A 25712-nucleotide genomic window follows, 5' to 3' on the forward strand; every position below is an offset into this window, starting at 1 on the left:
GGTTAGGCCGATTCCCCGCTATATTCGGCGCAAAACCAAAATTACCGCCTTCGATCGGCTCTGCGGAGCCACCTGGAAGGTAAAAACACGCCCCCGCTAACCCCGGTATACCCCCGGACCTTTGGGGGCCGTGGTCACAACTGACTGATGAATTACAAGATTGTATCCATGTGCATACCTTAGCGTTCAAGTGACTATGAATGCTTGCAGCCTCTTTGACGGTTTCCACCGGCACGTTCGACTTGCCGTCTGTCATAACAATGAGGATGTTGGCGACTCCCGCTCTGTCGCCGGCGGCGTGGGTGAAACTGTTCGCCTCCACATACTTGAGGGCGCGGTCAGTGCGGGTTCCGCCAGATATGTAGCTGAAAGGTGGAATAAAATAGTTCACATGAGTAACCAAAACACTCAAGTCATGTATGAAACAGGGGCGGGTCCATAAATTTACGTTAGAGGAGGCGTTACTTAGTGGCACAACCTTTTGACATTCGCCCCTCTCTCAGAACAGAACTTGAAATAGTTTAATACGATGGGAGGGGGAGGGGGGACGATATGGTGCTTTTGAGCTTATTTTTTTTCTCCTTCAAATTCAAAAATATTACAGTATAGAGAATTTTTAATTTTGTCAAATCTCATTCTATGTTTATGGCAATGTATTATTTTGGTGATATACATGTTCAAATATGTATAAAATATCATTTTGGCTAGTTGAAATCATTTATTGTGACTTAAATGAGCCTTTGTCATCAAGCCACTGTGATTCAGATAAGGCTAAGGTCCGCACTATTTTTATATTGACGTAATTTCGTGATAAAGGTAACTTGTATATCTGTCATAATTTTGTACATAAAACAAAAAAGGAGTGAAGCTAAGGCCCGCCTCGCCCCAGCCGCCCCACCACACACACACGCACACCATTACAGAATCAGGAAAACAACCCTACATTTAAGACTTCTCTCCTTATTTATATCATTTAAACATGTGCGTGAAGTTAGCACCGTAGCACCGTATCCCCATATCACCGCGGTGATGCGGTGCTAGCACCGTATCACCATCAAAATCTATACAATAAGAGGACATGCAATATTCTCGAAGAAACATGTAAGGCTCGTTCTCGCAGAAACGAGCAAGGGGACCATAGGGGCCTATGTCACTGTGTAGCCGAGACCTGGCCCTAGGTGATGGCACATGTGAATACCCTAGGATTTTAGGCAGGCTATGCGGGAAAGGGACATGAACTCGATCCCCCATGCCAATTTGGCCCATATTCAGACACTGTTATGGTGCGGATGCCTTAAAAACGAGCAAGGGGACCAATGGCACTGTATCCAAGGGTTACCTGGCGGTGTGATACATTCGGGGAAACTGTTAATACTACGAGGATTTTAGTCTGGCCCCGTCCTTAGCCCAACATTGTGCGTATATGGGCAATATAAGCCCTACTGACCCCTACCATACATGTAAGGCTCGTTCTCGCAGAAACGAGCAAGGGGACCATAGGGGCCTATGTCACTGTGTAGCCGAGACCTGGCCCTAGGTGATGGCACATGTGAATACCCTAGGATTTTAGGCAGGCAATGCGGGATAGGGACAAACTGACCCAAAAATTTTACCTCGGGGACATAACGATAAGTGTAGGGATGAACTAGGCCACGAGGCTTACTTTATGATCAATTTTATTTCGCTGGAGCTGCTGTACTGAATAGCCGAAAATAGAGCTCGAAAATTGAACTTTGCTGCTGCAAAAGCCATTTTTGGGACGAACTGACCCGATTATTCGACTAAGAGGTCCTTAACAGAAAGTGTAATGATAACTAGGTTCAGGGCCTATAATGTGAAGTATAGATAATAATAATACTCTTTCATGGCTCATGTTCTAGGCATTGACACGTTTGCTTAAAATTATCATGGCTATTGCCACTATGCAAGAGTGGTCGGCATTTGGAATCTCTTCAACCTCAAATATACCATTGTATTCGGAAAAGTCTGGTTTGAGCACATTAACATGTGAGCATTGCCTTATACCTCAATATGCTGTGATGGCTCATGTTCGAGGCATTCACGAGTTTATGTTCAATTAACATGAATATTGCCAGAGTGGTAGGAATTTGGAATCACTTCAACCTCACATAGGCCATTGATCTGGGGAAACTCTGGTCTGAGCATAATGAACGAACACATGAATATACATCGCTAAGGTGTTTGAGTACACAACATGAAAATCCCGTGTCAATAGAAAAAAACGTTATTTTGGTAAATGAAATGTAAATTATTGAGAACACTGCGTTGGAGATTGATTAACACCGGGTTGCAGACATCAGGTTTAAAGCTGCCCTCTCACAGATTTACCGTTTTTCCATTTTTAAAAAAAAAAAAATTGTCTTGGAATTGGAAAATATTGCGTAAATATCTGCTTACCAGTGATTAAAGATGCTGACAAAAAATCAGATCGCAGATCTTCATATTTCCATTCCAAATATAATGTTTTATGGCTTAAACCGTTACTAAGAAAAATGCATAAAACATCAATTTTGGGACGGATCTTTAGTCAGCAGTCTTTTACCATTAGTTTGCAGATATTTACGCAAAAAAAATTCTCGTTCCAAGACAAAAAAGGTGTCAAAACGTTCAATCTGTGAGAGTACAGCTTTAAAGCTTAGCTTCAGATTTGAAAGGTAGGGTGTTTCTAGCACAGTTTCGAATTTAAATTGGCCCTATATAAGAAACAGTCGTAACATAGTACCTGTTTAACAAAAACAATAGCTTTATATTTTTTAGAGACAGATATTGCCGAAATTTACCTTCAATACCTTATAGATAGAAATTTGGGATCCCCGATTCGCATCTTACGATGAACAATCGAATGATGACTAAACGATTGACTGCTACCGAACATCCGTATTAACGGAGGGTACACAGGGGTAGCATTTTGGATGGTATAAGAGGTGCAGGAGGAAAAACGGTGATTACTTACAGGGGAAAAGAGGGCTTTTCGTTTAGCAGTGTTGTTGAGTATCCAATATGTTTACTTTTAGATAAAGATAAGTCGCATTATCTTTATATTTAGGTCTATAAACGTATGCTACATATATACAATATATTTCTTGAAAGAATTATATTTAAAAATATGGTAACATTTTGTTAACTTATGAATGTGTTAGTATCCTTTCCTGAATGGGGCCATTTGAAGCGGTAATTTATCAAAGCCTGTCATTAATAAGCATACTTTCGAAGTTAAAAAATGCGCAAAATCTGCGAAAGATGCAAGTGTCGTTTGCGATGTGATAGATCAGTAAGTTAGATTCAATACGATGTATAAACGATGTCAATGTTATGTAAGTGTTCGACTATTTTCTTTTCTTCTTGCAATTGTATCATCTGGTGTCTAGTCCCTTTAATCTTATTTTAAAAAAATGCGTACAAACCTTTGACCTAACATGACCGACATTTACTGACAGTGTACAACATAGGAATCCGTTGTGTTTTCGCTTATTCGCCTGTTTCTTTTGCTCCCCCACCACCCGCCCGAACCCCACCCAGGACCCCGTCTCTCATGTACGGAGACATTGTTGTTGTTGTGAAACTGAGTTTAAAATATAATGTTGCAAACCGTTTAAACACCTCTTAAGTATAAACTTAACTATGCGTCATCTCATAGCGTTTTGTCTATTTGGGAGCCTAACATTTGTAAATAACTACTGTGTTGTTCCCTAAAAAATAATTATCAGTATACAAATAACTTACAGAGTTTGCGCTTAGAAGCCTATTTTATAGATGTATGTGAAGTAAAAAAGATATCGATGAAATCTATGCATTTGGTAGCATTATATCGCAACTGGAGTTGTTCAGTCTCGTTAAAGAAGCACTCTTACACCCAAATAAGATTTACCATAGTTAATACAATTGTTTAAGTATACCAAAAATGATGAATACATGTAAAAAACAACAATGGTTCTTATGAAGGATATTGAGTTTAATTTGAAAGAAAGATGCAGAAAACACGGTATTCTACCTTATGAGATGATAGAATTTCATGGTAAATCTTTGATCACTCATTATTTTGCCTTTGTTAGCTTTTAAGTACACGGTTACAATCTTGTTATCAGTAAGTTATATTTTCCATAGAAGAATTATTAAGTAAGTAGATAAAGGTTTATCACTCATGTTTGTTATACATGTATATGTATTGATTTTTAACAAGAGTGTCGCTTTAATCGAACCAACACCCAACGCAAAGTAACATTATTAAAAGAATAAACAAACAAACAGAACAGGAACATTTCAACATCTTGTAATTTATTTACAAAACACAATGAACAAATATTTCAAGAAAAATCTCAGACAATTAAAACTCATAACTTTTGTACAAAAAAAACTTTATAAAAGTGACCGAACGTCTTGAAAACGTCGTGAAGCGTTTCTTATTCCACCGTATAGCCTGGTGGGTAACTTAGGACGACATCTGAAGGGCAGTTGGGAGTCTGGCAGCACTTTCCGGGGGCTGGAGCGTCCCAGTGGCAGGTCGGGGGAAGGTTCCACACCACACATCTGTTAAGAGAAAAATGTTCATTTAGCAAACTGAAGGACGTTAATGATATAAGACTTGAAGAACAGACATATCCATGGCTTACAATACTACCAAGCACGTGTAAAGAGACATAAAATAAATAATAGGAGTCCAGGAAACTTGGGATAATATTCAAAGATATGATCTACCGTGAAAGTAAAGTTTCTAGCACTTGTCAAAATGACACAGGGGTTGTATTCATTATGCATATCAAATCAATCTTACAGTCATTCATATTTGACATAATTCACTCTATTGGTTTGTTATTAATAATCATTAATCCGATTAGCTACATCGTTCTTAGATCCAACATTGAATACCAGCCTGATCTACATGTGTATTTAAGCATATCAGTATAGGTTCTTGTTACACGTTAATGGTGAAGAAATAAATATTAAATTTGGTCAATCATTTTTGCATTTGGAAAGTTCACGCGATTAAGATCAGATTTAATCCATGTATGCCACAAATAATGATACTGGTGGGCAAGAACGACGACACAATTGTTCATGGATTTTGCGGTGCGACATTCATAGGAGAACATAATGGCATGGATAAGTAGTTAATTCGAGTTGTCATTCTTGTGTAAATAGTGTCGGATATGGCGGAACAATGGTCGTTATGTTAAATTTTGAACTAAATGGAAAGTTGTCCTTTTTTCAACTTGCATTTTAAGGAAAAGAAACTAACAATGTTTGTATACAAAATATGGACACGAATAGATGCATATGCATAAAGTTCATAAAAATATACCCTTTCTTGAAATAATCTTCTAATATTATATTGATTTTCTTACAATTACTCACTAATATGCTTTGTAAATACAGCCCGAGGGGATCGTATGCATAATGCATCTTAGTGACAATTTTTAAATTAGTGAAAAATAGCCTTTTTGTTGAATTGAAAGAAAACAGACAATATTTGTACATGAAAATATGAAAATAAGCAAGAAAATGGTTTAAACAATATAATGTATATGAATAAATTTCATGTAAAGTAGAGTGTGTTTTAAATAATCGTTGTCAAATACTACGAAATGTTCACTAACTTCGAAATATTCACAAATTTGCTTGATCAATGCGGCCCCAGGCCCTAATGTTTCGAAACTTCTTAAGTCCCTTATATCTAAGAATATATATTGGCATATTGATATAAGCCATTTTAATCCTGTTAAGCTTAAGAAGTTTCATGAAATTGGGGCGGTCTTCATTTCTTTAATTTTAATGGCGGAATTACTTAAATTCTCATATAATTTGTATTAAGACTTGGGTTCTATAAAAGTGCTGCATTGCCATTGCCTTTGAAACCAGCAGGTGACCAACTTACAGAGCAGTGCATCTGTATCGTCCCATCGAGGCGTCGGTACATTCACATTTATAGTCGCACCCGTCCCTCCACGTCTGGCTCTGCGTATACACGTTGTTCTTGTAGTAACAGCCGGTCGTCTGACCTATAAGACCACAGGCAAACTCAAAATACAAACTACACAGGTGGTGTGTAAGCTTATTTATTCTCACACTTGGGCAAGGCCCATTCGGCGAGTGCTCCGATAAGATTGTTAGTCATATTAGGTTTTTGGAGCAAAGTGCACTGACAGAATGTAGCCCTGGTTCTTTAACGTGCACCAGTGTATGACCTCCATTGAACGTCCCTGGCGGAAGACGATTAGAAATATTCTTAGTGGTGCGGCGGGGAATCGAACCTACGACCTCTGGATTGACAGTCAAGTGTGTTACAACTAGACCCCGGATCCGCCACAAACCGTAATGTTCTACATACGTGCAATAAACACTATCAATAAAATGCAAGATTTAAATATAAAGTAAATGCGAAAGATAATGTTATGACATTAAACTACACAGCTTTTAAAGGTATTACGGAGTGATTCTTCTTTTCCGTGCAAAATCGTTCAAACTGCATAAAGGAAAAAATAATAAGGATCGATGCTTATATTTACATTTCCCCTTTTCACAAATTTATCATTTTATTTTTCCGCGATTTAATTACAATAAAGGAAAGAATACTTTCGAGAGTGTTTTTAATTCGTGTTTTACATATGCATGCCCCAGGTCAGTAAGAGGTCACGAAGGGTCGAACGGATCTTGCAAAAAGAGCGCAAAATTTATCGTTCAAAAAATCGACTGCGAATGTAGATATTTTCCTATATATGGTGCTCATAGTACAAAAGTAATAGTACGTATCCAAATTCCGGTAATGTTGCAACACGTACCGGTCATGGTGCCTGTCCCTGTGCCCGTGGCTCCCGTGCAGTCCGGTACACCGCAACACTGTTCAGCAACCGTCCTCAATACGCAGCCCGCCGCCAAATTATACGTGGGACACCTGATTGTGATAAAGCATGTCAATATTGGGGTTTAAAAAGTCATTGGCTTAATTGTACATACAAGACGAAACATGTTTTGTCCGTCTGCCAAATTGCATTAACATATAAACATATTTAAGAAGCATGAACAAAACTTGCTTTAAAATCTCCTTAGTAATAACTACCAAGCCCTCACGATTACTAACGCAATTGAATTTCACCAACTACCATTTATTATGCCAATATTGTAATCTGATTCTATTGGAGCAACCTAGCCTGAACCACATCAAACAGGAACTTGTTTTAGGAATCCCTATTCAAGACAAGCCCCTCCCGATGACCCAGCCTGTACTAGTTATACATTCCCTATTGAATACAAGCCTCTCCCGATGGCTCAGTCTGCACAAATAATACATTCTATATTCAAGACAAGCCCCTCCCGATGGCTCAGCCTGAACTATTTATACATACTAGCCTGAATTAGTTAAAACACATTCCTTTTTCAAGGCAAGCCTCTCCCGATGGCCCAGACTGTACCAGTCATACATTCTCCGTTCTAAACAAGCCTCTCCTGATGGCTCAGCCTGTACAAGTAATTCATTCCCTATTCAAAACAAGCACCTCCCCATGGCTCAGTCTGTACTAGTAGTGCATTCCCGATTCAAGACAGACCTCTCACGATGGCTCAGCCTGTACAGGTATTACATTCCCTATTCAAGACAACCCTCTCCCGATTGCTCAGCCTGTAAGGTATTACATTCACTATTTAAGACAAACCTTTCAGGTAATACATTCCCTATACAAGACAAACCCCTCCCGATGGCAAGCCTGTACAGGTAATACATTCCCTATTCAAGACAGGCCTCTCCCGATGGCTCAGCCTGTACATGTAATAGATTCCGTATTCAAGACAGGCCTCTCCCGATGGCTCAGCCTGTACAGGTAATACATTCCCTATTCAAGACAGGCCTCTCCCGATGGCTCAGCCTGTACAGGTAATACATTCCCTATTCAAGACAGACCTCTCCCGATGGCTCAGCCTGTACAGGTAATACATTCCCTATTCAAGACAGGCCTCTCCCGATGGCTCAGCCTGTACAGGTAATACATTCCCTATTCAAGACAGGCCTCTCCCGATGGCTCAGCCTGTACAGGTAATACATTCCCTTTTCAAGACAGACCTCTCCCTAACGACTCTTCAGCCTGTGCTAGTTATATATACATGTATCATATACTTACCATATACATCTCCTATTTAAGACAAGCCGCTCCCGAATGGGACAAATTAAAAAGAACCTATCCCTTGGTTTTCTCTTACCTATCTCCACACCTGTAGAAGCCCGTCTGTCCGTTTTCACATGTACAGTTGTAGTCACAGCCGTCATACCAATGGTCACCAGCTCCGTAATACCGACCCTTATATACGCAACCGCCACCTGAAAATACAACAAAAGACTGCTGACTCTGTCCAAATGTCATTAAAATCAGATCCCAAGTAATCGTTTTACGGCGGCAATGGCCTCCAAAACCATGTTCTCTGATCGCATACTGCGTAGTGAAATAAAGCGAACATCACGATATGATTTTAAAGAGATTGATTTTGTCTAAGAATATCATTGAATGACCTCAGGCGAATAACTGCAATGGTGAATATATTGTCGCTTTAACAATTACTCTCAATGAACAGTCAGAAATTTTGACTGCTTTTGTAATACTTTAGATATAGTTTATGTTTTAGAATCATAACGTTAGAATGTATAAAATGTCAGGAAGTTTCAGACTTATTGATATAAGAAGTCTATTTAAATAAAGGAGGAGTTTAAAATACTCACTGTATCCCACATATCCCGAGCCAGTGCCGGTGCCGGTTCCCGTTCCAGTCCCAGTGCCCGGTGCCGCGGTACCGGATCCGGTTATTACACCATCAGAACCCGTCGCTGAAACAGCGGTTACAACAAATGTTTTGTCAATTACTTTACATCATATGCAGAGAACAGAATATAACACATTTTCTTAACTTAAAACACCTCTTAAGTTCTTAATGACGACGCCAACGACGGGCGACGGACAATGACTAATTGTCTACAGTAACAGTGGGTGTTTGGAAGATGGTTCTCACGAGGTCTTAAAGCAAGTGTATGTACAAACAGGTACCAATTACCTGGACAGAGGTTACAGTAGTGTGCGCAGTTGTCACGTGCCCATTGCTCGTACAATCCCGTGCACGCATCTTGAGTGTAGGCAGCGCAGTTGGATAGCTTGTCCATACAGCTACCAGACCCAGTTCCTAAGAAGAGTAAGATTACAGTTCCAAGTTAATTTGCAATATCGGCAATACATAAGCCTTTGGCCATAAACATACACATAGGATGAAATGTACACAAATTGAAAAGGTGACAAATACAAAATAAACTAACAAAAAACATTTCACACGTACATAGTATATACACAATAACAATTTACTTGATTGTAATATCTAACTATGAAGCAACTGCGTCAATACTGGCAGAACGTCGTTGAAAAGCATTGTAAATGTATTAAGATACATGTCTTATATTGTTTGTGCTTTTGAGGATAGAAAACCCCTAAATTTATTCAAGGTATTCCACAAATTGAAAACATTGAATTGTAGACGTAAGTCATAAAAAAGGACAAGCAAGCAAAAAATAAAATTCAGATTGTACCTTCCAACTTCAATTTCAAGAATGTGAGAACATAGTCGCAACCCCGTTAATGCAATTCTATATTTCTATGAAATCGAGATTCTTTTCAAATTCAAAATTTAACTTGAGTTGTTTATAATAATTTAACTTCGGTAGTGAATGAATGGTGTCAGTCCAGTGTTTTACATATTGATCGTGGCGGCGTTGTCTTAACGATATAAAACAACAATTTGATATATGATCAGAAGACCAAACATAACTAAAACCGAGGGTGTCTAACACATTCTTCATATATTTAGACCAGTTATCCTTAGCATTGCAGTAAACAAAACTAACATCATTAACTTTTCACAATATATATTATTTATAAGCGAGGTTGGGGAAGATTTGATATTGCACCAAACTTTAAGTGCTCTGAATCGTCCTTGCTCTCTTAGTAGAGCAGCATTAGAAGTTTGAGAGCGAACTCCAAGAATGTTTTTACAATATTTAAGGTGGAGTTTATCCACCTATTTCATGTCATATATACCCCAAACCTCACAACCATACATAAGAATAGGAGCAATCATAGAGTCGAACAATAAGAGTTTAGTCTAAACGTCGTGTTTAACTCTACCAAAAAATGATACAATGTGATTATATGCTTTCAAAGCTTGATCTTTCAGCGCTTTAACTGCATTTACAAAAAGTTCCATTGTAATTGAATTTAATACCCAAATAACAGAAGATATCCATTGTTTCGACAACATTATTATCAATGGACCAAACAAAGCGATTCAATGTTTTTCATTTTTCAAAAATACATATTTTAGTTTTTTAGATTAATTTTCAAGACCCAACTTGCATAAATATCTATGTATTGCATCAAGTTGTGCTTGAAGACTATTAGGGTCAGTTGTGAACAGAGCAATGTCGTCAGCAATTAGTAACGTGTATAGAAACAGCTTAATTATATCGTTCTGGGTTAGATTTTCAAAATCTAAATACTCCCGAATGTCATTAATAAACAAAATAAATAAAAGAGGAGAAAGAGGTTCCCCTTGTTTCACTCCAATAAATATATCGAACAGTTCTGAATATAACATATGTTTAACACACGCCTCAACATTTGCATATAGGGACATAAGCATGGTTATCATTTAACTACTTGTACCAGACGGAACTAATTTAATCCGCAAAGCATCGTGTATAACAGTGTCAAAAGCATTTTCATAATCAATAAAAGCACAGTACAATTTCTGTTTTGCGCTGAAACCTTCTAAATAATAGTATGAAGTAAAGGATTTTCACCAAGCATGTTCTTATTAAATGCATTTTTATACATTCATACTTTGTCTGCTGCATCTTTAATTTCCTTTACATATGTCCCTTCACTTTACAATTTCTAGTCCTCTGCATCCTCGGTACCCGATCCATCCATAATAGATAGACCTTAAGCTGCCAGTTGACCCTGCTCCCCAGCCCCGGGGGCAATTATGAAGGATATAATTTTCCCAAAGCTTAAGCAAAACGCCACAAAATGAGATATGTTTACGCTCTGAGGGAGGGGGCATAAGTGAGCAACGGACATTTAAACTACGTTACCCTAGGTTTTTTTTATAATTTTATCACCACTTTTTCTTCCATGTATAATGATGGTTTTCAATGAGATAAAATAAGTTGGTAAATGATCCATCTTAAGTTCTATGAAGGGTTTTTAAATAATTCAGACTGCACGAATTGGTGTATATTTCGTGACTTTTTAAATGTAATATAAAAACAACGTTTTTACAAAAATGATAGGTTACACAGAGTGCTTAAACAAATAAAGTTATGTCATTTCGCTTGATAAAAAGGTATGTCATATTCAAAATACGTATTACACAATTTCATCAAAATTTCCTTAAACTTCCTTATGATTGCACAGATAATGCGTGTGTTATCTACGTAGCTTATAATTGTATTTTGCACAACAACGATTCATCCTGATAAAGCACTAATACTTTTTACAAATTAAACACTGTAGTTATACACTGTTTTATTCCTAATTTAAACCACTAGTATAACTTACGTAACCATGATTTTGTTACTAAAACAAAAGTGTTGAATGTTAAAAATTATGTAAAAAACGGGTTAGATCAAATAGAATAGCAAACTATTAAATGTAAAAACACAATTACATAAGATATATGTATTTGTTCAACAGAAATTGTAAAATGGCATATAAAAGAGATATATTTTATTCATACTCAATACAGCGTCCATATTTATTACTACAATTTACAGATGCAATGTTATATCCGTTTAATATGTAATTGTGATATTTCTATTCCATTAACATAAAACATTTAGGAGTGTTGTGTTATCTAGTCAGCATGTCAAGTGATGTGAAAGAAATTTGAAGTAACGTATTTAATATGAAAATTGGTGTTTTTTGTCGTATGTCTTTAAATTTTAGAGTCGCTCATTTTTTGCAACTAAAACTTGCATAATATAATAAAACATGATAAGAAAAGTGTTAAGTCAATAAATTTTGTCCTGTTAACATTAAAGTTGTTTGTAAAGTTGTTTTTTTTACAAAGTAATGTATTCTACATGCACATTTATCACAATATGTGATTGGTTTTCTTTATTATTTGTGCACTTTGCTTTTATGCCATGAACAAGGAGCATTGTATAGATAGCATTGCAAAGTGACATCAAATGCTCACTGCAGGCCTTATTTGTAAAATATGTATAAACAGGTAGTTTTCTTTTCTTATGATGTGACGTATTACACGTAAATTTATTACAGTGAAACCATACTTGAGTTTATGTCTTAATGTTGAATTAGTCTTCTCCGAAAAATCGATGCAGATTATTTTGTAGTTTTTTGTTCATCATAAAAAATTGCAAGTTTGGAAGTAACGTAAATAACAGTTTTTTCAGACATGAAAAAAATTCGCTGAAAAAAATTATGATGTTTTATTACGTCATGTATAATTAAATTAAAACAGTTTTCTATACTTTTTCTTTTATATTTTTTTACAAGTAAACATTATGTTCAAAAGCTGATAATTATTTAGTAACGATTTTTTAACATGGTGCTTTAGTTTCCAGACGCCCCAACGGCCAAGGCGTAAACATGTCTTAAAATGTTTATATGATGATACACTTTCATAAAATCATGTTCTACAAAATTGCCCTTGGTGGGAAGCAAAACAAGTTTCCCTTATAATGTAATACAACTCCATTGGATACAATACTCTGCAGAGTCATAGAAATAGCAGAGCGCGGAATTCGACAATGTTTTATTGATAATTCCAAGGAACTATCGTGTAAAATGTCCCAACAACCATTTGGTACGCTCCAAATCCCTTGTATCATTACCTGTGATAGTGCCAGTTCCTGTACCGGTACCAGTTCCCGTACCTGTACCAGTGCTAGTTCCCGTACCAGTACCAGTGCCAGTTCCCGTACCAGTACCAGTGCCTGTTCCAAAAATCAAATAAGTATAGTCTATATATTCATTATATCCTTTTTAACAACAAAATATGTGGAACGACAGCGTTTTGGTATATAGTCAAACATACATACAGATAATTCTGAATAAATCATCAATCCCGGCCTTTATCCATAAGCAAGCTGGTCGTCCTCGGCTTAAAGATTTACATTCGGAACTCCTCGGCCATTTTTTTCAAAAACAACCTCGGATGTATATGGACGGTTTACATACTTAAAAAGTGGTACGTTTAAGTCCGCTGCAAATAGATCGCGTAGTAATCTTATTTAGTAGTTAAAATTTATGGCTTAACTCTTGGGAATCGTAATTATGTTTGCAATAATACACTTCACTGGCAATCAATTTAAACTGAGAGCAATGAATACAACTCTTAAACACTACATTTAATTAATGCTTTTATTAAAAAAAATACGGACTACTTCAGCAGATGTACCGGCATACATCCGAGGTTGTTTTTGAAAAAATGGCCGAGGAGTTCCGAATGAAAGATTTAAGGCAAAGCCCGATCTAAACCTAAGATAAGCAAACGCACATATCAATAATAAAAGCCTTGCAAACTATGAACATGCTTACCAGTGATTATCCCCGTCCCTGCTCCTATGGACATCAATGTTCATCCTCGTTATTAACTTTCAAAACGATTATGCATTACTTTGGTTTACAACTGTTTTCAAATCGGAATCATAGGGGCAAGGTGCGATGTTTTGACAACCCCCTATGACCATGCCCCCATTGTTTTGAAACAATCCAAGGCTTATAGGTAATGCTGGGAGAATTGTTACTAATGATCAATTACAAATCAAAGATTATAGAATAAAATTTAAAAAAAATGTAACAGATCTCCCATCATTATCAATAAGCTTGGGATTAATTCAGAACAGTGGGGTGCGTGGTCATAGGTTTGTGTCAAAACAACGCACCCTGTCCCTGTCATCGGAATTGATTATTCATATCATTAGTTTTAACTTTTAAAATTAAAAAAAAAAAGTTTACTTTAACCTACAAATCTGACTAAAACCTTATCCTGAATATACTCTCTGTATCATTCGGAACTCCTCGGCCATTTTTATCGAAAACAACCTCGGATGTATTTGGGCGGTTTACATACTCAAAAAGTGGTACGTTAATGTCCGCTGCAAGTAGATCGCGTAGTAATTTTATCTAGCAGTTAAACTTTCTGACTTAACTCTTGGGAATCTTAATTATGTTTTCAATAATACACTTCACTGACAATCAATTTAAACTTACTGGTGTTAAAAGGTGAAAAATACAATGAACGATGAATACAACTTATTTATCTAAAATATGTCAAACTCGAATAAATGTTTAATAGTAAATAATGGGAATACATATCTTAACAAAATAAAACATATCATTGTCTTATGGGAAAACCTATATATAACTTGTTCGTACTTGTACTAGTATTCTTGACTTAAAATGCTTGCAAGGGGGTGGATTTCAATAAGCATCTTAGAAACACTTTTCAACTTAGAGAAAACTTGCTATTTTCTTATTTGAATTATAAGAAAAAGAACAATCTTTGTACACCAAAACCATGAAAATAAGCAAGAAAACGGTCTGAACAATATATGCACATGAATAGATCTGATCAAAAGTAGCGGATATTTAAAAAAAATGGCCTGAAAAATTACGAAAATCTAACTAAGTTGAAAATATTCACTAAGATGCTTATTGAATACGACCCCAGGTAAACATAGACCGTTTGCCTGTGACTAGAAAAAGGTGTCAAAAATTGACGTGGAATTGAATGAACATTGATATATTTTTCATTTTATGCATTAATCATATTTTCTTGGCGCTAGCAAAAAACAAGTATGCATTCCATTGCTTAAATTGTTTCCACATACCTCCACACATGTTGCAGTGTTTTGGGCAATTGGCGACGGCCCATGGACGGTACTGGGCGTCCGTGCACACACTGACATCGTATTGGGCACAGTTCGGGATCGCGTCCACGCATGCGCCGCTAGGTGGCGCCGTCGCCAAGTACGGGTTGGTACCTATACGTAAAAATAAACAAAAGAAAGTTGACGGTCACAATCTAGCGCTTGGAAACCACTATTACATCCAACAATAAAGTTGAATAGTATAGAAGAAATACAAAACCTCCATTAATACACCATACGCGACAACGTGTTTAAAATTCGGAAATTAGCAGCCGCAAATCTATCTATAGCCTTATGAATAACCAATTTAAAAAACAAACAAGGCAGCCCGTACCGCCACCGCAGTAGCCACAGAATTTTCCGCAGTTCTCCCTCGCCCATACTTCATACTGCTGTCCACATACGTAATTGCCGTACGATTGGCAGTTGACCTTGTCCTGGCACGTGCCGAACGTCTGGGCCGCTTCACACTTCAGTACCTGGCAACACGCGTCGCGCGGGTCCTGGCCGAAAGAACAGCCAGTTGGTACGGACGCGATTCTTGCGCATCTGCGTAAAAGGAAACGTATTGAGTCGAACGGCGTACATGAAATAGTTCCAAGTAATTTCATAGTTCCAAAGGCAATAGCGATTAAAAGCTTTCGTTATAAACAATGGAGTTGTTCTAATTTCATATTTTCATGAAGCGTTCTTTCAGTATTTTCATTTTATAACTACATATGTCAAAATCTTTCCTGCGTGAGGTATTGCACTTACTATCTCACTGCGTGAGGAAATGGATCCCCTTACACTGGAAATGACGTCACTCACCTCTCATTACACCTGTACATTCCCTTGCTGGCGTCCACACATTCACAGTCGTAGGCGCAGCCGTCCTGCCACGTGGCGCCCTGGGCGTACACCTGACCCTTGTACAGACATTTGCCTGAAGGATAAAAAACATATATACAGGACTGAGCAATTTATATCCCCTTGAACTCAAAATGTAATTAAAGGCAGCAGTATTCGATGCCGTGAACTGGGAATTGCAGACCAGATCGAGGTCCTTTATGCCATACTACTGCGATATTGATATGTGTCTAGTGTTATGTAACAAGATAAACACAATCCATAATAACATGGAATGTGTGAACAGTCAACATTCGAATGCCGATATTATTTTTTAACCGCTTAAATGACAATCGGAACACCTCGGCCAGTATCGATTTAGGAATTGGCTCGAAGCTTGCCGGAGATGGCCGAGTTGTTACGATTGCTTAAATAAACATATTTTAAAGAGGAGCTGTTTTTTGTCGGCACTTTTCGTTATTCAATTTGAAAGTTTGAAAGGGGGCTTATGAAACTTATTATTCATTATCCATGCCTATATACACATACACTGGCCGAAGTCACAGAGAGTTTGGCTTCATAAATAGGATGCAAATATGTGTTGGTGCTTAAGCAGGGGCGCATCCATATATGACGTTAGAGGGGGTGTAACTTAGGGGCGTAACCTTTTGACCTGCGCCCTTCCCTCAGAACCGAAATTGGTTAGGTATAACGTGTTGGCATGGGGAGTTCTCACCCAAAAATAGCTCAACAATTACGAGTCCGAAATGGTGCATTTGGGCATATTTTATTCATTTTTGCCATAAAAAACCCGGACGATGGACGTTTTTAGCTCCCCCCACCCTTAAGGTGTTAACTGAGGCAGGTGTTAAGGTATATTGAAAACCATCATATCATTTTTTGCATGAACTTCATTTTTGAGTAACACCAGAATGATGCTACGATTATGATATATAAATATATAAGAGAAGTAATGAAATATAATATCACTATGATTATAAAGCAATTGTGTTAATTTATTTCTTAAATAGCACAATATCTATTTAAAACAGCACTCGGTTAAAACATTAACAATATTCAAATTTAACATTTTGTAACTTAAAACTATACCACATCTGTGTTTGAATTAATGATTGGTTGATCACCTTACACAGCGATAAAAAGAACTCCGTTCTTACTGTTGTAACTGGTATGGCTGATCTGCCCAGATATGATGCTGGTTGGGTGGCCATATCCGGTGAAGGCGCCAACAAATCCCGTTGTTCCTACATTTCCGCCGGCGTTCTGACACTGTGGTACCCGGCAACACTGTGGGTCCTTGGGGTCGGCGACGAATGTGCACGTGGAAGGCACGTTGGTGTACTTGGGGCACCTGTAGAGGGTTATATTTAGAAGTGAATCTGATTTTTGGACACAAATCAATCTAAAGACTAAAAACTCCATAATAGGGTTACAACGAATAGGGCAAGGAAAAAAGAATAAGAGAATCCAAATGAAAACAAATAAAGTTACTTGTAAGGTCATGGTCGTGTCCATTGTAATATACGACTACAATAGATCCCCGTTGGCTCGAACGCACGGTATTGCTTACCTTCAGTTTAATGAAATCGGTCCTTTACATCCAGTTCGAGCCAACGAGGAATTCGAGCTAAGCGAGTTCGACCAAACGGGGTTCGACTAAAGTTCAAACGATGTCTACATGTTTTTCCGAATATCATCCCGTTTACTACTTAATAGATATTTTACGATGGTTAAACAATCATTGCCATCATGGTTGGGTGTCCATGTTTACCTGTCCGTGCACTGGTAGTAGTGGTTCAGGGCGTCCTCACAGCGGCACTGGAGTCCACATCCGTCATACCAGGACTCGCCCTGTCGGTAATACAGGCCCTTGTAGTGACACAGGGCTGAAACAGTTATTTAAACAACGTAATATTAAAGCATGATAATAATGTAATAAAATCATACTTTCAGACCTAGTCACACGTTCAATACATTGAAGTACAAGGCAGCAATGGAGGCAAGCATCACAATGTATACTACTTCAGGTTCATTATAATAAATAAAAGAAAATCCGTCGGAAAAAAATGCAGCCTTTTCCATAAGCAAGCTGGTCTAATTCAGAGCCATGTTGATGTTTCACAGAAATAATTTTGTAAAAGTAAAATGTTACTGTTACAGAGGTGATAAATCAAACCGCCTCAAAGACGGGGTGGTATGGTAAGGAGTACAGATTTTACTTATTTTATTGGATCAACATCTTAAAGCTGCACTCTCACAGATTTACCGTTTTCACAACTTTTTTTGGAATGAGAAAACCAGTGATAAAAGACAGCTGGCAAAAGCTAAGATCGCAGGTTTTCATATATCTGTTCAAAAATTGATGTTTTATGGCTAAAAGCGTTACTAAAGGTTTTTAGAAAAGTTCATAAAACATCATTTTTTAACTCAAATGTGAATATCTTCGATCTGATTTTTTGTCAGCAGTTTTATGTCACTTGTTTCCATGCATTTTCGCATAAATTGGCTCGTCCCAAGATAAAAATTTAAAAAAGTTGTCAAAACGTTCAATCTGTGATAGTGCAGCTTTAAGCTTCCCGAACATCCATATAAAAAGTTGGTTCTTATATTGATATATGAAACATAAATCTAACATTGATAAGCATTCTGTGTTCACGTATTAATTTGAATAAAATATTACTTCTGCACGCTGTCTTTTTCAGCTCGGCCTGTAGGGTGTTGAGGGCGTCGAAGCTGCTCACATTGAACACGTGCTGGCTGTTCGTGGCGATCGTCTGCAACTCCGCCTTGTCCACGCCGGACCCGATACCGATCGCGAAAATCTAAAACAAATAATCAACTTTGGTAAGATATTTTTCGGAAATAAACATTATATACGCTCTGCCTTCGTTTTTATCCGTTTCAATATGTTATGTATATGACTGTATAACATATATACATTTAATTTTGTAATCTGATATTTGATAAACCATACGTTGTTTTTTTCATTCATAAATGTCTAGACGGACATGTGCAATTAATACCTATCCCGATCGGCGAGTACTTGCAGTTTGAGTTATTGAAGTAGCCGAAGAAGATCTTTATAAGCTTTTTACCTTCAGATCAAATTCTTAAATTTTGTGTAAAATATACGTTGCCTTTTGTACCCTTTTCATGAAATAAAATATGTTTACACCACATGTACGTGAAATTAGCGGCCTAGCGGCCTAGCGGCGTGAAATTAGCGGCCTAGCGGCGTGAAGTTAGCGGCCTAGCGGCGTGAAGTTAGCGGCCTGGCGGCCTAGCGGCGTGAAGTTAGCGGTCTGGCGGCCTAGCGGCCTAGCTGCGTGAAGTTAGCGGCCTAGCGGTCTAGCGGCCTGGCGGCCTAATTATTTCCAAGCAATTGTTAATGCGTTTTTTTTAAACAATGATAAATCAAGGTTTTTTATTCATATAGTTACATAGCGGCCTTAAATTGTTATCTATTCAGAATATTTATCTTTACCTTTATTCTAAAACAATTTTAAATTAACTGTTTTATGCACAAATTATCACTCTGAAGCGTTTTTCAACTTTTTTTCAAAAAAGTCGATCTAGCACTTCAGCGACCTAGCGGCATAGCGGCGTGAAATTAGCGGCCTAGCGGCCTAAATTGAATCCTATTTCAAAGAATATATACATGAATTTTCTTCTAAAACAATGACATTTTAACTGTTTTTATGCACAAATTAACACATTGAAGCGATTATCAACAGTTTTTTCCCAAAACGTCGATAAAGCAGTCAGCTAATTCAAAGCATTAACAATTTAAGGCCGCTATGTAACTGTATGAATAAAAAACCTTGATTTATCATTGTTTTAAATAAAAACGCATTAACAATTACTTGGAAATAGAAAAAATAATTAGGCCGCCAACTTCACGCCGCTAGGCCGCTAACTTCACGCCGCTAGGCCACTAACTTCACGTACATTTACAATAAATATCATTTTAAAGACAGATTAAGAGCATGCGAAACACAGGGTTACAAAAAAATCTTGAATTATCATTTATCATCTTTTCACATATGCAGGTCTCTATGGAAGCAATCGTTTGAAAAATGCATATCTCGACATAAGGGTTAAAATTATAATATTTATGAAATATCTTAAATCAATGTTCTTTGAATGGTGAACAATAAAATATTTGATGTTAAACAAAACCATTTCTGTGCTCCATATAATCATTATCATCATCATCATCATCATCATCATCATCATCATTATTATTATTATTATTATTATAATTATTATTATTATTATTATTATTATTATTATTATTATTATTATTATTATTATATTTTTTTATTTATTTTTTAATTTTTTTTAATATATTTTTTATTGTTATTATTAGTATGAGAATAAGTTTTAGTATCATTCTTGTTCTAGTTCTTGTTCTTGTTCTTCTTGTTCTTCCTCTTCTTCTTCTTCTTCTTCTTCTTCTTCTTCTTCTTCTTCTTCTTCTTCTTCTTCTTCTTCTTCTTCTTCTTCTTCTTCTCCTCCTTCTTCTTTATTATCATTTCCGTCATTATTCATACAAGTCAAACGAACGGTTTTAAAAGAGAAAGAAATATTTTGTAACAAAATATGGCCGCGTTCCAAAAGATACCGTACGTGTTCAACAAGCACGTTCATGAATCTATAAACAGGAACACCAAGAGGATCTTGTGTGATAAAACAGGTCTCAAATGATATTCAAGTGGTTAAAAGTCTTTGATACTCATTTATTAATCTTTTAAAATGTTTATAATCTAAACTTTTGATATCAGTAATCCGTAAAGTGTCGGAAGTTTTATTCAGGATGTTAGTGAAACTTTCCTTAGTAACATTATCTTGTCTAAACAACTCGGTCTTCAATTCATACAAGGTTAAAAGTAAGGTCACCTAGATGAGTTACAATTTTGTCAGAACACTTAACGGTTATTTATACTCAATAGTAAGTTCACTTTTAAATTCCATCGTAACTATATAATGTATAAGCATGTAACTGCTGCTAAATGGCCCAGACTTACACAACTTCAAATACGAGTGCATGCACATACAGTGTGTGTAAACCACGTGATAAATTACGTCATATATGCTATGTCGGAAGGCAACATTTTGCTTAAAATGAAGACTTAAATTATATTTTAAATGAAACAAAGGGCAGTCTATGCCTCTTAAAGAGCCCTGCATTTGTTTTATGACCGAAATTTGGTAAAGTCATTAGTTTCATCAAACACTTCGACAAACCTGTTTCCAAAATCATGTTTTGACAGTGCTACGTCAGACGGCCGTATTGTGAAAAGGTTTGCCGAAGTGTTTAATGAAACTAAACTCTCAATCAAACTCTGGTAAAAGACCAAAGGCAGGGCTCTGTAATCGGCGTAGACTGCGCTATGTTTCATTTAAAATGGTGAATAGTGAAGTTATCTTTGTTTAAAGTAATTTTTTCAAATCAAAATATTGCCTTCCGACGTAGCATTTATGACGTAATTTATCACGTGGTATACACACAGTGACATATAACGTTAACATATAACCTTGATGTCTGGCAAACAATAATCTCTTTTCACTAACAAATGGCTGAATTTCATCTAGAAAGGTAAACCATGTAAGCCACCCAGTCATGCACTCGTATTTGAAGCTGTGGGACCCGTCGGGGCCATTTAGCCCAGTTTGACCCAATTGACTTTTCCATTATAGTACGGTAAAATATAATTTCATAATGCATCGGATGTTTCCTTAATTAACAAATACAATGTATGTGTGCATACATGTGTTCGCTTGTATGTTAATCATGCAATGCTATGTTTATGCATTGAGTATTTTGTTTGTGAAACTGATGCCCATATGGGCCTAGTTTTTGAATAAAAACTATAATTGAAACTGACCAAAACTTAAACGAAGGTAAATATAATGTGTGAATTACACATTAGTTCAGATTCAAAGCAATGTCGGAAACTACCGGGGACATTACAGTAGCCAAGACCTTATTGTTGTTAAAGCAAAATACACAAAACAACAAGAAATGCCTTTAAAGGTCTTCCTACCTTAGCATTAAGATTGCTGTGTATATGAGCAGACTCTTTGACGGTTTCTGCCGGCACGTTCGACTTGCCGTCTGTCATTACAATGAGGATGTTTGCGACTCCTGCTCTGTCGCCGGCGGCTTGGGTGAAACTGTTCGCCTCCACGTACTTGAGGGCAAGGTCAGTGCGAGTACCGCCCGTGTGATACCTGTCAAATATGTTGATAATTGCATGTACTTGAGATCAAGGTCAGTGCTAGTACCGCCCGTGTGATACCTGCCATATATGTTGATTATTGCATTTACTTGAGGGGAAGGTCAGTGCTAGTACCGCCCGTGTGATACCTGTCATATATGTGATTATTGCATTTACTTGAAGGGAAGGTCAGTGCTAGTACCGCCCCTGTGGTACGTGTCACATATGTTGACTATTGCATTTACTTGAAGGCAAGGTCAGTGCTAGTACCGTCCGTGTGATACCTGTCATGTATGTTGATAATTGCATTTACTTGAGGGCAAGGTCAGTCCTAGTACCGCCCGTGTGATACCTGTCATATATGTTGATTATTGCATTTACTTTAGGGCAGTGTCAGTGATAGTACCGCCCGTGTGATACGTGTCAAATATGTTGATAATTGCATTCACTTGAGGGGAAGGTCAGTGCTAGTACCGTCCGTGTGATACCTGTCATATATGTTGATTATTGCATTTACTTAAGGGCAAGGTCAGTGCTAGTACCGTCCGTGTGATACCTGTCATATATGTTGATTATTGCATTTACTTGAGGGCAAGGTCAGTGCTAGTACCGTCCGTGTGATACCTGTCATATATGTTGATTATTGCATTTACTTGAGGGCAGTGTCAGTGATAGTACCGTCCGTGTGATACCTGTCATATATGTTGATTATTGCATTTACTTGAGGGCAAGGTCAGTGCTAGTACCGTCCGTGTGATACCTGTCATATATGTTGATTATTGCATTTACTTGAGGGCAAGGTCAGTGCTAGTACCGTCCGTGTGATACCTGTCATATATGTTGATTATTGCATTTACTTGAGGGCAAGGTCAGTGCTAGTACCGCCCCTGTGGTGCCTGTCATATATGTTTATAATTGTATTTACTTGAGGACAAGGTCAGTGCTAGTACCGCCCCTGTGATACCTGTCATATATGTTTATAATTGTATTTACTTGAGGACAAGGTCAGTGCTAGTACCGCCCCTGTGGTGCCTGTCATATATGTTTATAATTGTATTTACTTGAGGACAAGGTCAGTGCTAGTACCGCTCGTGTGTTACCTGTCATATATGTTAACATTACATTTACTTCAGGATAAGGTCAGTGCTAGTACCGCCCCTGTGGTGCCTGTCATATATGTTTATAATTGCATTCACTTGAGGGGAAGGTCAGTGCTAGTACCGCACCTGTGATACCTGTCATATATGTTGATAATTGTATTTACTTGAGGGCAAGGTCAGTGCTAGTACCGCCCCTGTGATACCTGTCATATATGTTGATAATTGTATTTACTTGAGGGGAAGGTCAGTGCTAGTACCGCCCCTGTGATACCTGTCATATATGTTGATAATTGTATTTACTTGAGGGCAAGGTCAGTGCTAGTACCGCCCGTGTGTTACCTGTCATATATGTTGATCATTACATTTACTTGAGGTCAAGGTCAGTGCTAGTACCGCCCCTGTGGTGCCTGTCATATATGTTTATAATTGCATTCACTTGAGGACAAGGTCACTGCGAGTACCGCCCATGTGATACGTGTCACATATGTTGATAAAAACATAAATAAAAGGCTTATGCATCTTAATTTTATGATAAGGTGCGTTCGAAAGATAATTTGTTGGTAATCTTTTGCATTTTTAAGTATCGTTTGATAGTTTATGCGACCTTTGACAATTGACAATTTTCGTAATTCAAAAAATGAAATGCAGAGTTTTGCTTGAAATATACTGAAATGCGGCCCCTAAATCATTGCACCCCTTAAAAAACAACAACTATACATGTTCAATCTGATACTAATGCAGCCAATGGTGAGGTCTTTAAAATTGTACGATATTATACGTATCTTCCATGGCCGAGCTGTTAGGTGTAACCCAACCCGAGTGTAGGGTGTTTTGCGCAATCCAGGTTTACCGAATTTCCGCAAAACACCTTGCGCGAGGGTTGGGATGAACTTATCTTACCCGAACGGCCATGGTAGATGCTTTTTCTCCCACCGCATTAAAATAAAATATAGCAAAAATGTCTTTAATTTAATTTTTGCATACGGCTACTTTTTTATTTTTGCTAATGGGTAAGAAAAGGATTTCCAGCATGGCCATTCATTTATCTACTTATCAGGGGTGGGAGAAAAGGATTTCCAGCATGGCCATATATTTGGATCTACTTATGAGCGGTGGGAGAAAAAAAATAAAAGTCTATGTAACTGCATCAGTGCAAGCAATGCCCCCAAATAAATAATAAGACACTAGTCTTGAATTCAAAGAAAATGAAACAATTTGTGTTGTTTTTGTGACTCAAGAGCTTGTTTCGACCAAATACGGCCTTTCATTCGTTAAAGCTCATAGACGTAACAGTTTTGGAGTATTAGCAGGTCGGGTTACAAAGAAAGAACTCACGCTTCTTACCCAACTTTGTGGATGGCTGCAACCAGATCATGTTTGGTTGAGTATGTGTTGAGATTGAACTCGTTGTGCGGGGTGGTCGCGAACGTGACGATGCCGATTTCGACATTGCGCGGTCCGATGTCGAAAGTCTGCGCGAAGCGTGAGACAAAATCGAGCTGTTTCTGGAAGTTCGTGCTCCCGATGGAACCGGAAGAGTCGAGGAGGAACACAATATCTGCCGGGTTCGATCCGCAGTCTGTGAAACAGAATTGTTAAAGTGACAATCTTATTCAAAATCAAGACATACACATGTATAACAAAGATAAGTTTTGAGTGATAAAACTTTAACTACTTACAAAATTATGCATTTATGGAAAATATTATTTACTGATAACAAGATTATAACCGTGTAATTAGTAGCTAAAAACCCAGAAATATTAAATGATTGGTGAATGCTAAAAGATATACTGTGATCTACTATCGTTTCAGAAGATAGAAATATCGTGTTTTCTGCACCTTTCTTTCAAATTAAACTCGGTATTTTTCATAAGAGCCATTGTTTTCGACATATGTACAGCCTTTTTGGTAAATTAAAAGAATTGTATTAATTTTGGTGAATCATATTTGGGAGTAAGAGTGCATCTTTAAATAAGTAATAATTTCGTTAGATTCTAAAAAATCTAGTAATCGTTTTCTTTAGGATGTTGTTGTGGCACTCGTGTGTTTCTTCTGTTATGGTTACATGTGGTACAAATAAGATATTGGGAAGAGTTAACGGACCGTTTTACAATCGCAATGACGCTTGCTCTACATTTGTTAAGATTGCATCCTTCTGTCATTCTGTAACGGTACATTACCTTTCACTCTATGAAACTATTTTTTGGTGCATTCGTCAGAATCGATGAACGTTAAATTAATGAACAGAAAACTTGAAAAAATGCCCCACACACAAATGGAAACACCCAAGTTATATAACAACTGATTCATAAAAGCAGATAAAGACTGTAAGAAATAAACAGAATCTTTCAAATAAAACGTATTTTTTCCCATTTAATTGCCTCCATGTGTATAGTTCTAGGAGACCGACATGTCCATATACATATTGATAGAAAGGAGAATATAGCAATTACATTTGAATAACAAGTATAGTGTTGCATTTTTCATTGATAATAACTTTTATAGAAACACTAAGATTTCTTCAATTTAAGAGCGTATAAATAAATAAATAATGAATATCGTGTTATTGTTTACTATCACCCGATGATATTGCTTGCCTTA

At 37.2% G+C, this 25712-nt stretch overlaps 1 protein-coding gene and 2 long non-coding RNA genes across 3 annotated transcripts in view; all 3 read right to left on the bottom strand.

Moving 5' to 3' along the window:
- Positions 1–25712, bottom strand: part of LOC128221702 (collagen alpha-1(XII) chain-like) — a 34663-nt gene that overhangs the window by 8489 nt on the left and 462 nt on the right. The window contains 3 exon segments of the mRNA XM_052930302.1: positions 18471–18612; positions 21838–22024; positions 24456–24690. Of these exon segments, the coding sequence (XP_052786262.1) occupies positions 18471–18612; positions 21838–22024; positions 24456–24690 (564 nt within the window).
- Positions 9149–13629, bottom strand: LOC128221295 (uncharacterized). Its single transcript, XR_008258948.1, has 3 exons — positions 13608–13629; positions 12902–13003; positions 9149–9177 (listed from the first exon to the last, which is right to left on the bottom strand). It is a non-coding gene; the product is annotated as an uncharacterized LOC128221295 (long non-coding RNA).
- On the bottom strand, positions 15807–17677 carry LOC128221292 (uncharacterized). The gene is made up of 3 exons (XR_008258945.1): positions 17562–17677; positions 16948–17141; positions 15807–15866 (listed from the first exon to the last, which is right to left on the bottom strand). It is a non-coding gene; the product is annotated as an uncharacterized LOC128221292 (long non-coding RNA).

This window comes from Mya arenaria, chromosome 16 (genome assembly GCF_026914265.1).
Source record: "Mya arenaria isolate MELC-2E11 chromosome 16, ASM2691426v1".
In the NCBI taxonomy this organism is placed as follows: domain Eukaryota; kingdom Metazoa; phylum Mollusca; class Bivalvia; order Myida; family Myidae; genus Mya; species Mya arenaria.